Source organism: Calidris pugnax, unplaced genomic scaffold (assembly GCF_001431845.1).
Source record: "Calidris pugnax isolate Ruff unplaced genomic scaffold, ASM143184v1 scaffold435, whole genome shotgun sequence".
Lineage (NCBI taxonomy): Eukaryota > Metazoa > Chordata > Aves > Charadriiformes > Scolopacidae > Calidris > Calidris pugnax.
In genome coordinates this window covers 995177-1010282 of record NW_015091240.1, presented here as the reverse complement: position 1 = coordinate 1010282, position 15106 = coordinate 995177, and the positions used below count along the sequence as shown (strand labels likewise).

Below are 15106 nucleotides of genomic sequence, written 5' to 3'. Positions count from 1 at the left end.
AAAAAAAAAAAAAAAAACCCAAAACCCAACAAAAGACGCTTTCGATAGAGCCCTGACTGAAAGATGGCAAATGGTAATTATATGTGGGTGTGATAGAAGTTAATATTCAATGTGTCTGCCTGCTGAGGGTCTGCATTCACTTTTTAAGAGCTGTAATTTGACACCATATTTAATATTTTAATTGTTTCGAAGCAAACACTGCTCTAGGGGCCCTAGCTGCAATGAGAAATAGCATATCCTTTACTTGACAGGTTTTGCAGGAGAAAAGGAAGGACCGTGCTTAACAACACATCTTGTGTTTAAGACCTCTAAGTATTAGTAGAGCCGTTAAGAATAAAGCTCTTGTGTATTTGATTTAATAGTAGGAGTACGATTTATATGTGGACAAGGGCATAATTAATCTTGCATTGAAAATTAAGAGTAATTCCCCCATTATTAGTGGAGACGCAGCAGTTTATAACAAGTATTGTAGGAGAATCAGACCCCGGCAGATGGTACAGTAGCTATCATATACTTCCCATATGGTTGCTTTATCTGATAGTTCCTTACTGGTTCTGATGGCTCTTAGTGGTTCATCTTTGCTGAGCTGGGAGGGTTGTCTTTTTAGAGCAGACAGCCTGATGATTTTTTCTTCTTGCTTCCATGTAAGTGAGGTTTACACCTGATCTAAAGTGCAGCTCTGTTTCATATGAATTATTATGGACTGGAGATTCAGTGAGATGATCAAATAAGTTATTTTCTCTCTTACTAGATGGGCTAGGTATACTAAGCAGCCAGTAGCACTGTATAGGCCTTCAGGTCTGGGAGAAATACTGTCTTGAGCATCTGATTTCTTCCAGGAAGGAAGAGTTTCACGGCAGCTCAAACGAAGTCTCATGGCCTCACCCTTCAGTGAAACAGTCTCTAGTGGCTGGCTGCATCCTTTCTTCTTCGAGGATAACTTCACAGACCAGAGAGTCCTGTACTAGCATGTACAAGAGTACAAGTACTTTTGATTATTTGGAACAAAAAGAAGAGGCAGCGAACTTTGAGAATGTTTTGAGTTTTCTTTTTTTATTTCCCATATTTCTTTTCCCCTCCAGTTATCATATTTTTTCATGAACTATTTCTTGAGCAACACAACAATAAGCTAGAAGGTGGGGAGTGGAAGTTGATATAGAAAGGCATGTTAATGCAATGTCATTAAAGTCTTCTCAGGCTGAGTTTTGTCTTTGCACTTCAGGCCTATACAGCAGAACCATGTTTTCAAGCAAACAGACTTGCACCAGAAAAATTACTGAGAAACAAGGCTGAACATTTCCTAAGAGCAGACTCTTTCTCACAGAGAAAAAAACAGGCTTACTTTTTGAATTGCTAATTCTGCTTAATAAAACAAAATCCTTATTTATTTCCTAACAAGCCCCTAGTTTTTCTGCTGAATACTGACAGTAGCAGTAGGCTATTAAGAATTAGTCTGAAAATTAATCAAAGTTGTCCTGGTTTAGTTTAAAAGTCAGTTTCAGAAATGCTTCTTCAGATCATTGATTTAATAAACTGGGAAGCCTATAGGTGTGTTGTTTTTTCATGATCTATAAACTGTACTGTCCAGAAATCCAATTATGGAAAAAAATACTACCTAGCTAAATTAATTACATGTATATTTCTGTATGTACAGCCCAACCTAAGAGCAATCTGGACCCTTTATAACCATGATAAACTTGTATCCTGCTACTGATAGCAGAGCCACTTTTCTACATGAGAATTTAATAGGTAGTAGGAGATTGGCTTCTGTAATACTTCGGTTTTATGGAAGCTGCAGGAAAATGGCGAAGACTTTCTCTTCATCTTCTTGAATGATGAAAGTTGGAGCTGGTGGACATTTTCACTGCAGCAACTCAGCTGAAGATGCCCTTAGGAACTGGGATCTATCCAGACATTATTGGCACTTATCATTGTGAGTGGTTTCCTGTAGCAACCAGTCAATTGCTACTACACAGTACCTGTTGGACTGCTGAAAAAATCCCAGCAGCTTGAAAGCTCTTCTAAATTACAGAAAAGAGGGAAATCTCAAGGCCTGGTCTGAAGCCTGAAATTTTCAGAACACATCAGCAAGCACATGGTATCAGAGACTTACTGGGAATCAGATGAGATTTGCACCTTGTTTGCTGGCCAGCATCCTCTTGTAGAACAGGGGGAGGAAGTTTGTCTTGCAATCTGGTATTTCTCTTCTCCATCCCTCTCTAGCAGCTTGCAGGCTTGCTTTTGTATGTGACCCTGCAGTATCAGAATAATGATCCTGGGTGAACATGAACATTTTTTCTGACTTCACCTCTTTTTCTCTCCTCCTACCCATCCCAGATGAAGTGGCAGGTGGACTGAGTGGGAGCAGTGTGAAAATGAATGCAGAGAAAATGTGTGACTCAGCAGTTCAGCAGGGAGCTGCTGAGTGGAAAGGCAACTATTCTTCTTGCACGCTCTGGCATCAGGTTCCTGTTCCCTGAGAGATGAGAATAGGCCACTTACGGATGGAGCTGTGCAGCCTACCAGCAGGGAGAAGGGACTGCATATTCTTTGCAGAAGAATTTATGTCAAGTAGCAACAAAGTTTCGTTTCCAAACTGGTTAAAAACTGTTGCCTCTGAAAGAGGGGAAGGATTGGAGTTTTTTGCATGGCTTTCCTCCTGGCTTTCTTTTTCTGTTGATGCATGTTCAGATTTTGGTAACTGGAGTTTAGCTTAAGCAGTGGCCAGGCTCTACCAGCTGAGCTTGAACAGTGCAAGTCTCCAGTCCTTTTCCTGGCTAATAGATGACACCTGTTTCCCTGCATTGGTCCTTAGAATGGTCCACCCATTTCTGCACTGTTGTTTCAAGAACTGAGCAGAGAATGTTTACCTTTTTCAGGACGTGGCTCCTGGCTTTAAGGATGCCAGCTGCCACTCACTGACGAGTAAGCGCAAAGGAAAGTTGATGGTATTTGTGGGTTGTCCTCTGTCATACAAGAGTAAATTAACCTTTTTCTCATTCAATATTAGCAAGGAGCCATTGCAGTGTCTTTCAAAGCAGTTTTGCAGTGATGCAAAAAGTTGTGGTATTTTAGTATCCGTTTCTGTGCTTTTTTTGGATTGAAGCTGATTTTTCTCTATAGACTAAGCAACAGCAAGTAGAAGCTTTTTATCAATGGTTGTACTTACTAAAACCTCCGTATTAAAGCTGTAGTGTGCATCGTTGTCACTGAATTTTCCAGATTTGTGTTCCAAAGTTTGATCTTTCAGATGAACTTTTCCCCTTCTGACTGGTGTAGATAACATGCAAAAAAACCCCGACATCCCACCCCCTAAAAAAAATAATTAATTAAATGCATGGGGTGGTGTTCTCTTGAATCTTCAGAGAGCCTGAAACAGTGTCACTTGAGAGCTCTTGAGCAGCTGCGTTCCTCTTGATGGACATATCAACCCAGGAATCAGAGTGAATTAGACACCAGTATTCTTGGCTACTTGGTGATCATTTTAGCAAAAAACTTCCCCAGACAGAATCCCTGAATGTTATAAATTTGGGTTGTTCCTCACACAGGTATGAGTACCTGTAGCTTTGCCCAGCTAATATCTACAGTCCAGGGTAAATACACTTAGTGCAAACTGAAAGCATTAGAAATCATAAACTGAATTTCATCTCAGAATAAGTTACATACGAGGCTGACAACCAGATTGCTGATATGTAGACCGCATCTTGGTGAAGAAGTTTCCACTCCTGTGTAAGTGTCAGAGATGGTGTTTAGAGTTGCTTGGACCTCTTACTTGGATTAATGGTATGTCAGGCTTATTTATTCTTTAAGCTCTGTACACAGAGAGGAGAATTAAGTTTGCAGTCCTACAAAGGACCACTGGATCAATCTAATTGGCTTCTACTTAGATACCAAAGTGATTTTAAAATTGCTTTGGTGCCTTGCAGTGTTTAGTGGTAAACTTAGTGGGATATGTAGATCTGTCTGAGTTCTTGCTAGTGTTTGTATTGAAGCTCCCTGGTATCTTCTGAAGTAGCTCTCTATGTGGTTTGGCATTAGAAATGCAAGATCTACCAGCCACATGTTCTTGGCAGCTAAAACTTGGACTTTTTCCAGAATGGAAATTGGAAGGATTGAGGCAATTACATTGTTGTAAATCCTTTCTATCTCCAGTTGGGAGTAGGTAGCTGTAGGGTGCATTTGGGACTGTTTTTCTTTGCGGCTCTTAATCTGGATACTTTTTGGGACTAGATGTTCTTCTCCCAATTAAGGTTTTATTCAGCCATTTGGAAAGGGTGCATGTTTTGAACTCTTGTAAGTAGAGCAGGTCAGGGATCAAGTAGAGCAGAGGTAGCCAGTACCATATCATGACTAGGAAGGTCATAAAAAAAACAAACAGTGGAGGAGCTAGAAAGAAAGAGATGCGGTTTTAGGATAACAGCAAGTGTTGGAAATAGAATTCCCAGCTTTCAGCACAGCTCATTAGATCTTGAGTGTACTTTTTAACATTGCTTGTCAGATGAGATAGGAGTTCAGAGAACATCAAGAAAAAACAGACTTTTCTAGGTGGTGAATTGTATCCATCTGTAATGATGCAGCTTCTGTCATTGCATTTAGGTCCTTAATAGGTGAGATTGGCTGGTTACAAAGAAGTTCAGTAAAAGTTTTTAAGTTGTAGAATAGTGACCCACCAGTTGGTGTCCTGCAGAGAGAGGAATGTAAGTATGTAAGTTGTGTTTGCTGTGCAAGTGTGAAAGGTTCCCTTCCTCTTACCCACTTCTTCCATGCCATTGCAGTGCAGAAGACTGACTTGTGGTCCAAAAGCTTATTTTTCTGTTTCCATCCTTCTCATACTGCAGTGGCAAGCAAAAAAGAGAATGTCTTCTTAGCAAATACCTTTCCTGATTAGATGAGCCTGTCTTTTTACCCTCCAGCACAAGTTATCTCATTCATGTTCACTCTGAGGCAGCTCATTCAGCTTTGATGTGTCTTGACAGCATCTGGACTTGCCTATAATCAGTGTCTCTCATGACCTCATGTCTCTCAGATTTAACAAGGTCTTGACCAGATTCATGAAGTACAACACTAGGGTTATGTCCTGCATATGCAATTGAGGTGCATGGGAAAATAAGCAATTGATTTGCAGGCCCGTATCAGTAGTATACATTCATCTACTGTTCTCCAATCAATAGGTCGCACTAGCAGTTAGATAGAATCGGAGACAGTGATTTTAGTAGGCAGTTGCATTTTGATATTTGAAGAAGTAAAGGCTATACCAGGATTTAGAACTCTGGTGTGAAGTGTTGGTAATCTTGTTGGATATGAAGTGTTGCTGGTATGTTCATACTTTGCAATGCTTCCACATTGTGATTCTTTCCTATTAAGTAAATTCCTGCCGTGCGCAGCCGTAACAAAGATACAGGCATGTTCAGAGGGATACGGCTCTCCGCATGCGTAAAACAAATATGAGACAGTGCAGCTGAGCTGCTGTGGCTCATTGACTGCTGTAGCCTGAGATTTGGCAGAACATTTTTCCCTCCTATCTTCTGTGTCTGGCAGGTAGTTCTACAGAGCTCGGATATTCCCCCACGAATGAAGAAGCAGGCGCCGTAAACAAAATTCTTATTTCCCAGTAAAAAGGCAGTACCACCTAATCCTCCAGAAGCATAACTCCCACAGATAGAAGGTGATGGATTTAAGTAAAAGTCTAATAACTGTATGAGCACTATATTTTCATTGGGGGTGGTGGTGTATATTTATTTCTATTATAAAAATGCTTTTGGTTAGGAATAAGTCTTTTTTCATCTCAAAAATACATCATTAAATTAAGTCTGCCATCAGAGCTGTGTCGCTTCCTTGAGCATTAGCACCCATGCACAAGAGGGGACACAAGTTCCATTTAAAGTGCTAACTTCACTAGGAAATACAGCCAGGATATGTGGTCCTGGAGGGTTGTTTTTTGCTTTCTTATTCTCTGAAGGCTCTACGTATGAATCACTTGAGTTACAGAGCTGCTGATGCCTCGCCCACAGCAGCATTCAGTTGGATCATGGCATGTTTGTTACTGCAAGGCATTGTTGACTTACTTACCATTACTGGAGTGCCTTTTAGTGTTTCAGTTAAGTCTGGTACTCTAAGCGCGCGCTTTATACAGGTATTCCTTTTTCATTCTTCTGCCCTTTATGTGCCCACATATGAAGTCAGGAAAAGAAAGAGATGGAGGCACAGGGGTTTTAAAATGGGCAGAGCTGGAATCCTGGGCTCCTAGGTCCATACACCACGATCTCTACCTTATACAGGGAAAATAATTGAAAGAAGCAGTCTATTGTCCTTCATATAGGGCAGTCATAAGAAGGAGAATGTATCCTACAATTGTACAGCTGTTGCTAGACAACACTGGAATACCAGGAATTGGGCTTCTGGGCTGTGGAGAGGCATAGATCCCCATGGTTACAGACACACAGCGGTACCCTAACTTTGACGTCTTTGTTCCAGAAGGCGTGTGGTTACATGGCCTTCACATCATCCTGTTAGAAACAGGGTTCTGTTTTCAACCTAAACAGAAGTGACCTTGTAAAAAATCTCAGGCTGTTATAGACATGAAACAAATAAAATCTGTTTACCTGCTGCATAAGGCAGGTGAATGAGCTTTTGGTCAGTTAAAAAGTGGTCTTCTGATACACAAAATCTTATCACAGAAAAAATAGTTGAAAGCCGAGCCTGAAATCTTCATTCCCTGGCTCCTGGTTTTGGTTGTCTTCCCAAAGATATCCCATAAATACACTGCTCTATGTGTATTTTATCTTAAGCTTTGGGGAGGGGTATCTAAGAAAGGAAATAATTAGGATTTGGAAAAACAATAAATAGCTTTATTATCTATTCTTAGGAACAGAGGTGCATTATTTAATGCAGATAAAGGAAAAGTAGGACTTCAAATATGGTTAATGAAAATGGAAGGTTAGAGACTTGAGGAGCAAACCATAATATGTGAATGATTTTTTTTTTATTTATTTTTTTTTAAGGTTTATATCTCAGTCATAGGTGCATGTCTTTGTGTGTGGATAGCAACAATAATTTCTGACATCAAGATTCTGTCCCTGCTAGATTTCAAGTTCCTATTGCAAAACACAGTGCATAAACTTCCTGCAAAAATAATAGAAAAAAGTGGGTAAACATTTACAAGATTTTCTCCTTGGTTGTTTCTGTATCCAGTGAGACATGAAGCAGTTTGGAAGCTTGAAAATTTGAAATGAAACCAAAGGTCAGCATTGAAAGTATTTAGGCATGCTTAACTGAGGCTCCTTAATGTGGCAGCTGTGTTGTCCTCCTGGAGAATTTTGGGTCCAGTTCTATGCAGCATGGTATGAGAAGTCAGATGTTAATTGTATGGTCCGTGTTTCTGGACACCAAGGACTGCGTCTGGAGTCTGTGTTTTCTGGGGGGTGTTGTCATGGGCTGCAGATTACCAGCTGGAGACTGAAGGACAGAGAGGTAGAGCTCCCATGATCTCTTGAGCTATATTGCAAAAACTGTCTGCTTTTCTTTGAAAAGTGCTATTTTCAAGCTGTTGTATTCTAGCATTAAAGACATATAGATGAAAGCGAAGGAAGTTTTACCACTGTGAGAAACATAGGCTGGCCTTAACACCTCTGGTTTTACCTTTTTAGTTCCATATTTTTCCATGTTTTACTGACCTGTATTTAATATGAAATTTTGACAGCGTTTATGAAAATTACTGCACTAAGTCTCTCCTGGGAAATAGTTAATTTCAGCATATACCTATGGTATGACATACATGAATGTATGTCTTTCTGGGTGCACGTTCTCTATGCTTCCTGAGAAATACCTGTATAAAGACAATGACAACAGCTACATATAACCAGTTATACTCAGCAGATCCTGCTGAGGCTACCACCCATCATAAACTGACTGGAGATATTTTGGAAATGAGAAACCAGTAACCTGCGCTCCTGAAGAAGTACCTGGTAGTACCTTGCAGGTTCTCCTTCTTGTGTCACTTCTGAGTCTCCCCAGTCATTTACACAGTGATGACCCTCTTGTTGCTGGACAGCTGTTGGAATGGAGAATCTTGTAGAGGAAGTCATCAGAATTTCCCAAATACCAGGGATGGATGTCCTAAAGTCTGTTTCAGTGAGGGGAGGGAGAACATTCACTGAGTGGCAATAAGCATCTCATGTTCATGTCCACTCTCATATTTTTGTATTTTAGAAATCCCAAAGGGGTATTTTCATGAATTGTTACTGTACCAATGGCCAGACCCTCAACTGACACATGGATCGTATGTTTCATTTGCCTAATAAAAGCTGTGGCTAGTTTATGGATGCTGTTTGACTTACTGTGGTGAGATGTTTAGAGAAATGTCTAATCAGAGGAATGTTTTGTAGAAACTTGACCTCAGCAAATCATGGCAGTGCCAATGATGTGGTCTTTCCCTGGGGCAAAGATGGCTGGCTTAGGCTTAAGGCTATGATGTTTACATAGGGCAGCGTTGGGGCTTTTCTCATGTAGAAAGATGTAAATCAGTAGTATTTACCTCAAACAGGCCTGATCTTTCACTCCTCTTAGGTTGTAAATTAATTTATATCTACACAGACTGTGTTCAGAGTACTGTTACTGAGGGACTAGCCACTCCAGTGATATTTCCACTGAATGGAATAGCATTACAACATTATAAAATAGCTCTTGAGTATGAATTCATCCAAGAAGTAGGTTATTAGAATAAAGTCTATTTTATTAGTGCCTTAGGACACTCCGCCAAAATCCAGAGCCCTTGAGCACTATTCAGACACATAACATGAAACAGTCTCTACTTCAGAAATTTACAATCAAATTAGAGAAAGCAGACAAATAAGGGGGAAAAAGAGAAATTGAGGCAGGGAGGGACAAAATGGATTCTCTGTCACCATGTAGCTAGGAAGTGTGGAGCTAGGAAATAGCACAGATGGTTCCTTTTAAAAAGTAAAAACGAAAAGCTGCAGTGATGTAAATGAGAATTTATTAACAACACAGCCCAGAATCTGCACCTCCGGAAAGAAAGGGAAAATAATTTATCCGCCCACACTCACTTTTTTCTGACGAAGGCAGGTGAATACAGCTGCTCTAATAGAGTGTGACGCTCACAATCCTGAGCCGCGCTTACTGATGCAGAACTGAGAGGTAACCATCGTCTCTAGGAAAACAATAGCCCTTGCAGGTTCCGTGGTGGCTGCAGGGTTACATACTATTCATTCCCTGCCTTTCCCATCCAGCTGTTATGGAGTCAATGGATGAAGCTGAAGGACAACAAGGACAGCTGAACAGGAAGGAGCAGTCCCTGAAAACCTTCCAGAAAACAGCACTGCTTGGTTGGGCTGCCCGGTGGAATGGATTACTGCCTGGAGACAGCATGTATCTGTTTGTCCTCTCCCAGATACTGGTAAGGTAGCTTGTCGTTACTTTGGAATGCTGGGACCCTTCTTTTAAGCTTTGTTGGCTTGGAAGGTTTCCTCCTCATTCATTGTAGATGTAGCAACGGGCATAGCTGCAATCCATTTCTGCAGCAAACTCTCAAAGCTCTGCTTTGCAAACAGCCCCTGTCTTTTGATGTCCTGGACTCCCGTGCTATTCCCTACCCCTCTGCAAATGCCTCCTTCGCCAAATGACCCATCTCTCAACACATTCATCTTCTCTAGCTGCTAGCATGGGGGTAACAAGATAACATCTTGTTAAAAAGCGGGTTGGAAGATGTGTCCTTTAAAGTTGCAGTGTGCCCTTCGTGGCTGGCAATGAATCCTCTCTGAGAGGGGATTAAAAATAGCATCATTGCTTGTGTGGTTTTATGTTAACTGTGGTGTATGCAGCCTATGTTTGTGTGTATCTGTTTATGGGGATACCTATGTGAACATGGCTATTTGTGACAGCTTTGCCCAGTATAAGATAGGCCTTAATAGTCTTTTTGTGTAACATACAAAGTCCGCTGAAATACCAGTTTTCATCTAAAAGTAATAATGCTGAAAGTTCAGAAGTTAGAGGAATCTATTGCTCTTCAATGTACAGGCTACCATGGGCAGTGCTCTTGCTAGCGTAGACCAGAGTAGCTTGTTTAATACCAATACACATCTGGTTAATGGTAGCTGAGCAGTAGCGTTCACTCTTTTTATTCCTGTTAAGCTGCAGCCTAGAAAATACCTGATTTCTTTAAAGCAAAAATGATGATCAACATGAAATCAATGAGAACTAAATTAGTTAATTATGCAGTCTTGAAATGAAAATGAATGTTTGTGTAATGAGAGATGCTCATTATGTATTTTCTGATTGATTACACAGCTTCTCTGCATGATGCTGTGGTACAGCACTTACGGGACTATCCCAGCAGCTCAGAATGCCTTTGACCTGCTGTCTTACTTGCTTACCCCATTTAAACAGCTTTTGTCAGATCAAGGGGAGGTAAGTCCCTGTACTCCTCTCTGATAATATAGTTGATGTCAGTAGACTTGGGTGGTGCTTCTAATATCTCTTCTGATTAAAAGTATAATACACGTGTACTTTATATAATATAGTGACTGCTGTATTTTGTGTATATCCAGAAACAGTGAAAAGAGTTTTCTGAAAACAGATGCGTATTTTATCTTCAAGATATAGGGCTGATTTTTTGGCTATGATGTTAGATCAGCACAGCAGATTTCTCATGATGTGCAAATGATTACAAATGAAACAAAGCAATAAGAAATCAGCCCTCTAAGGTTTAGCCCACAGTAAAGGGAGAGCTGGAACTTAATTTATTAGGATGGATAGAATCTTAAATTCTGGAAGAATTTACTTAAAGAATCCACATAAAGGGTGAAAATTGCAAAATACTTAATCACAAAATTTTATTTTTGTTGAGTGTTTAGAGCATATCTATGTGCAGTAAAAGTATTTCAGGTGTACTAGATGTACAGCTGAAACTATATCTACAAAGATACCCCGGTAAAATTACGTAGCTTCTCACCATGACATAATGACACATATACCAGTATGATTCACCTGATAAATTACTGGGGTAATTATACCCAGTGCAGATTTCTCTAGTGTGGACAGAACCTTAATTAAATGGTGAGCAGCTACTTTCATAAATCAGGCAAAATGTATTTGCTATCAGAATGTTTAGATTCATTGTACATAATCTTTGTAGCAGAGGCTATGCTGTACAAATAGGAAATCTGACTCAGTGCCTCTTGTGGCTGAAGTACAATGAAGACTGTTTTCTGTGTTCGCTTAAAAATGTTTGAGCTGCATGTCACCTGCTCGTTTGTTTATTTGAAAGAAGCACTTTTTCTTTGCCCCTTCTTAGTTGGGTTTATTACACACAATCAGAGCTCTTCAAAGAGCATTGCCTGTATTTTATTTGCAGTGGGTCAATCATTAACAAATTGGTCCTTACAGAAAATCCCCGATTTGTAGGATTTTGACTTTAAATAAGTGTTTGGCATGGAGGAAACTGTTTCCTAGAATGCACCACAAGAACACCCCAAGTATGACACTGCAGATGTTCATGCATATCTTTGAGGACTGTTTATTATAGCACTTTCTGCAGTGCAAATTTAGACTTGAAAACAGTAAAGGCAAAGAAATCTTCTGACGTTTAAATAAGCAAATGAAAGCTCTTAACTCTGAATTTCTCTTTAGCTGTACTGGTGATTCAGAAACAGAGTAAAATTCCTTGCCCACTGAAGCCCGTAAGAATTGTATTTTGTACTACTACTGAGAATAGGCTGAACTCTAAACTACTTAAACATGACTAAGACATCAGAGGAAATTTCACTGCCAGTGCTGTGAATAAACTTGACGCTATTTCAAAGAATGTGTAGAAAATGTAGAAAAGTCCTCTGTGGCTAGGTTTTATATAAGCACCCACAAACACAGGGACGGTACTAAACTTTTCTCAAAGCTTTTTGCAACAGTATAAAACTACATTGGCTGTGGCAATGAAACATGGATTCAGGCTGCAGAATTGAATCATGGATGCAGATCTCAATTTTGGCAATGCATGAGAGTAGGAAGCAGATTTCCTGTTTGCCTTCACAATGAAACCCAGTTTTTAGGAATTCTGAGATGCTGGGGTTTAGAGATAGTTTTAATTTCAATCTCCTCCAAAGCCTGGCATTTTTCTGCTGGTAGTGGTGGCTTTTCCATGGACAAGAATATGGTATAAATAAATCTACATGGGAAATCCAAGAATGAATACAGAGTTTGCCAAGAACATGCATTCAGAGACTATATGGTGCCCCTAAATACTTTATGAATCATTGTCAATTCTGTTGTTTCACAGGATCTGACTAGAATTGGGAGCATTGTGGTATCATACATCCTGCTGTCTTTAGCTTCTCTAGGACTGTTATTTGTAGGATCTCTGGTAAGTTATGATACTGTGCAAATTGTATTCATGCCCTTTTTCAGTCTGTTTTTATAAGATGTCTAATTTACCTGAAGTTGTTGATGTTACACCCAAGTTGATTGTAAAGCATCATGTCTGGGGCTATTTCTATGTAGTTATCTCCTTGCTTTACATAGAGGAATCACAACTACACTTATCCTTATTCAATTTCTTGATGAATTCAGGATTACACTGATGGTTTTCATTCCTTCCATCCACAGATGGACAAGCTACTTTCATTTAAGTGGAAGGGATATCGTCCAGTAACAGGATTGACTAATATTGCTGCCCTATGGATTATCTGCAGAGCATCCATTGACTTAAGTCACAGAAATAGCTGGTCCATAGCACCAGTGTACTCGTGAACGTAATGCCTTTATAGATGTAGGCCAAGGCCCCAGCTGCAGAACAAGATCAGTGGCATGACTACAATTCATCTAGTTAGCTCTCAGCTGTTTGGAACCAGGAGGAGTGTATTGTGTTTCTCCATTGGTTGTGTAATTGGCACAAAGGTGTGTGCTAGATGGGAAAGCTAAGGAAAATTCTTTTTTTTTTAGGTAACTCTAATTGAACAAGGCTTTTCATACCATTGTAGACTGTTCTGTTAGAGTGGGATGCAGTTACTGAAAATGTAGGTGGAACATCACCTCCTGTCCTTGCAGCAGCACACCTGTACGTACCATGTACGTGTCTTTTGAGTCATGCACAGTATAATGAAGTACATCATAGAATCACGGGACTGACGGTGGGAAAGGATCTCTGGAGATGGCCAATCTGACATCCTGCTTGAAGCAAGGCTGTTGCCAACCCATGATGAGGTCAGCCATGCATTTTTCTGCAGAGGTTTTGAAAACCTCCAGGGAAGGAGATGTATCATCTCTCAGGGTACCTATGCATGACTGCACAGAGCTCTTGGGGAAGAATTTTTTCCTAATCCAAATTTCCCAAAGCTGAATTTCTGCAATTTCTGGCCATTCTCCCTTGTGGTATCAGCTGGCTCTACTAGAAAGAGTTTGGCTGCATCATCTCTGGAGCTGCTCTTCAAGTAGTTGGAATCTGCTGCTAGATCACCCCAGCCTCCTATTCACCAGGCTGAACAAGCCCAATTCCTTCCACCTTTTTCAAAGATCATGTTCTCCAGATACCTGGCCTCCTTTGTAGCCCTCCACTGGGCCCACTCCAGTTTTTTCTATCTGTCTTAAACTGGAGGGACTAAAATTGGACACGGTATTCAAGGTGCTGCTGCTGCATCAGTGCCAAGGAGAGGGGAATAATACCTCCTTTGATTTGCTGGCCACGCTTGCTGGTAGAAAGTTTGTTATAGTATATACCATGGTTAAGTTCACTCAGAGGCAGCACGGTGACAAAATCTTCTGTTTAATGTGTCGGGTGAATGTGCTTTTTAAAACTAGTCACAAGGTGAAGTAATTTTTGTTAATGCCTCTATTATTGTGATCATTGATGTAGGCAAGGTAGTTAGCTGGGCTTATGCAATTTTCTGCTTTTTTGATGCTGCTGTTCCTTATCCAGATGAATTTTTGTCTTCAAAAATAAACTTTGGGTGATTTTGTAATTGCAAATATTAAGGAACAAAATTGAGACATCTGAGAATTGTGATAAACTGTGTGATTTCCAGGTAATTTTGGAGCAAAACATTCTGAGCTGGAAATCAAAATAGCAGGGGTGTGATTTCTCTATATATCCAACCTAGTTGTTGCTGGATGGAAACATTTTATTGCTGACCCATTCTTAGTACAGCAAGTAACTTTAAATGAGAGCTCTCTGTGGCCAGAAATTCTGATATCACTTTGAACTGCTTTGCATGTGTAGTAATTTCTTGCAAGTGAACACTGGTGTAGATGAGAGTGGACTTGGCCCATTTTTAAGTGTTGGTCAAAACTTTTATACAGAAAGCAGGGTTAATAACAGTTTCCATATAGTGAAGCTTGCTCTGTTTTGTATTTCTGTGGTCTGTGCTAAGTTTTCTAGCTAGAGTGGAGGCATGAATATCTCTGTGGCAGTCTGTTCACTGGACAAGTTGCAGAGAACCAGAACGTAAGAAATGTCCTATGAGGTCAGGCCAATGGTCCATCTTGCCCAGTATCTTCTCTCTAACAGTGGCATTAGGAAGGACAGGCTGTTTAGAGAAAGCATGTGAGCCTTGTCCCTTCCTACCTGCCTGTTACCCTCTGACATGGAATCATAGATGGTTTGAGTTGGAAGGGACCTTTAAACCCTCACTGCAATGAGCACAGGCATCTTCAACTAGAGAGGTTGCTCAGAGCCCTGTCCAACCTCGCCATGACTGTTTCCCAGGGGTGGGGCACCTACATCTCTGGGCAAGTGTTCCAGTGTTTCACCACTCTCAGCATAGGACATTTCTTTCTCATATCACATCTGAATCTACCTTCTTTCAGTTTAAAGTCATTACTCTCTGTCCTATTGCTACAGGCCCCACTAAAAAGTCTGTCCCCATCTTTCTTATAAAGGCCTCTTTATAAGTATTGAAAGGCTGCAATAAAGTCTTCCTGGAGTCTTCTCATCTCCACACTGAACAATCCCAACTCTCTCGGCCTGTCCTCATAGGAGAGGTGCTCCAGCCCTCTGATCATCTTCGTGGCTCTCCTCTGGACTCACTGTAATAGGTCTGTGTCTTTCTTGTGCTGAGGACTCCAAAACTGGATGCAGTACTCCAGGTGGGGTCTCACGAGA

General features: G+C 40.5%; 1 protein-coding gene across 4 annotated transcripts in view; it reads left to right on the top strand.

The window, feature by feature from the left end:
• The window catches only part of PTPN5 (protein tyrosine phosphatase, non-receptor type 5 (striatum-enriched)), an 82636-nt gene that overhangs the window by 34974 nt on the left and 32556 nt on the right, over positions 1-15106 (top strand). For 3 of the 4 annotated variants that reach the window (XM_014960076.1, XM_014960078.1, XM_014960075.1), the window contains 3 exons: positions 9249-9415; positions 10306-10425; positions 12290-12373. In XM_014960076.1, the coding sequence (XP_014815562.1) occupies positions 9254-9415; positions 10306-10425; positions 12290-12373 (366 nt within the window). In that variant the 5' untranslated portion in view covers positions 9249-9253. Of the gene's footprint in view, positions 1-9140; positions 9157-9248; positions 9416-10305; positions 10426-12289; positions 12374-15106 lie in introns of those variants that run through there. The other variant, XM_014960077.1, reaches the window with a different exon arrangement.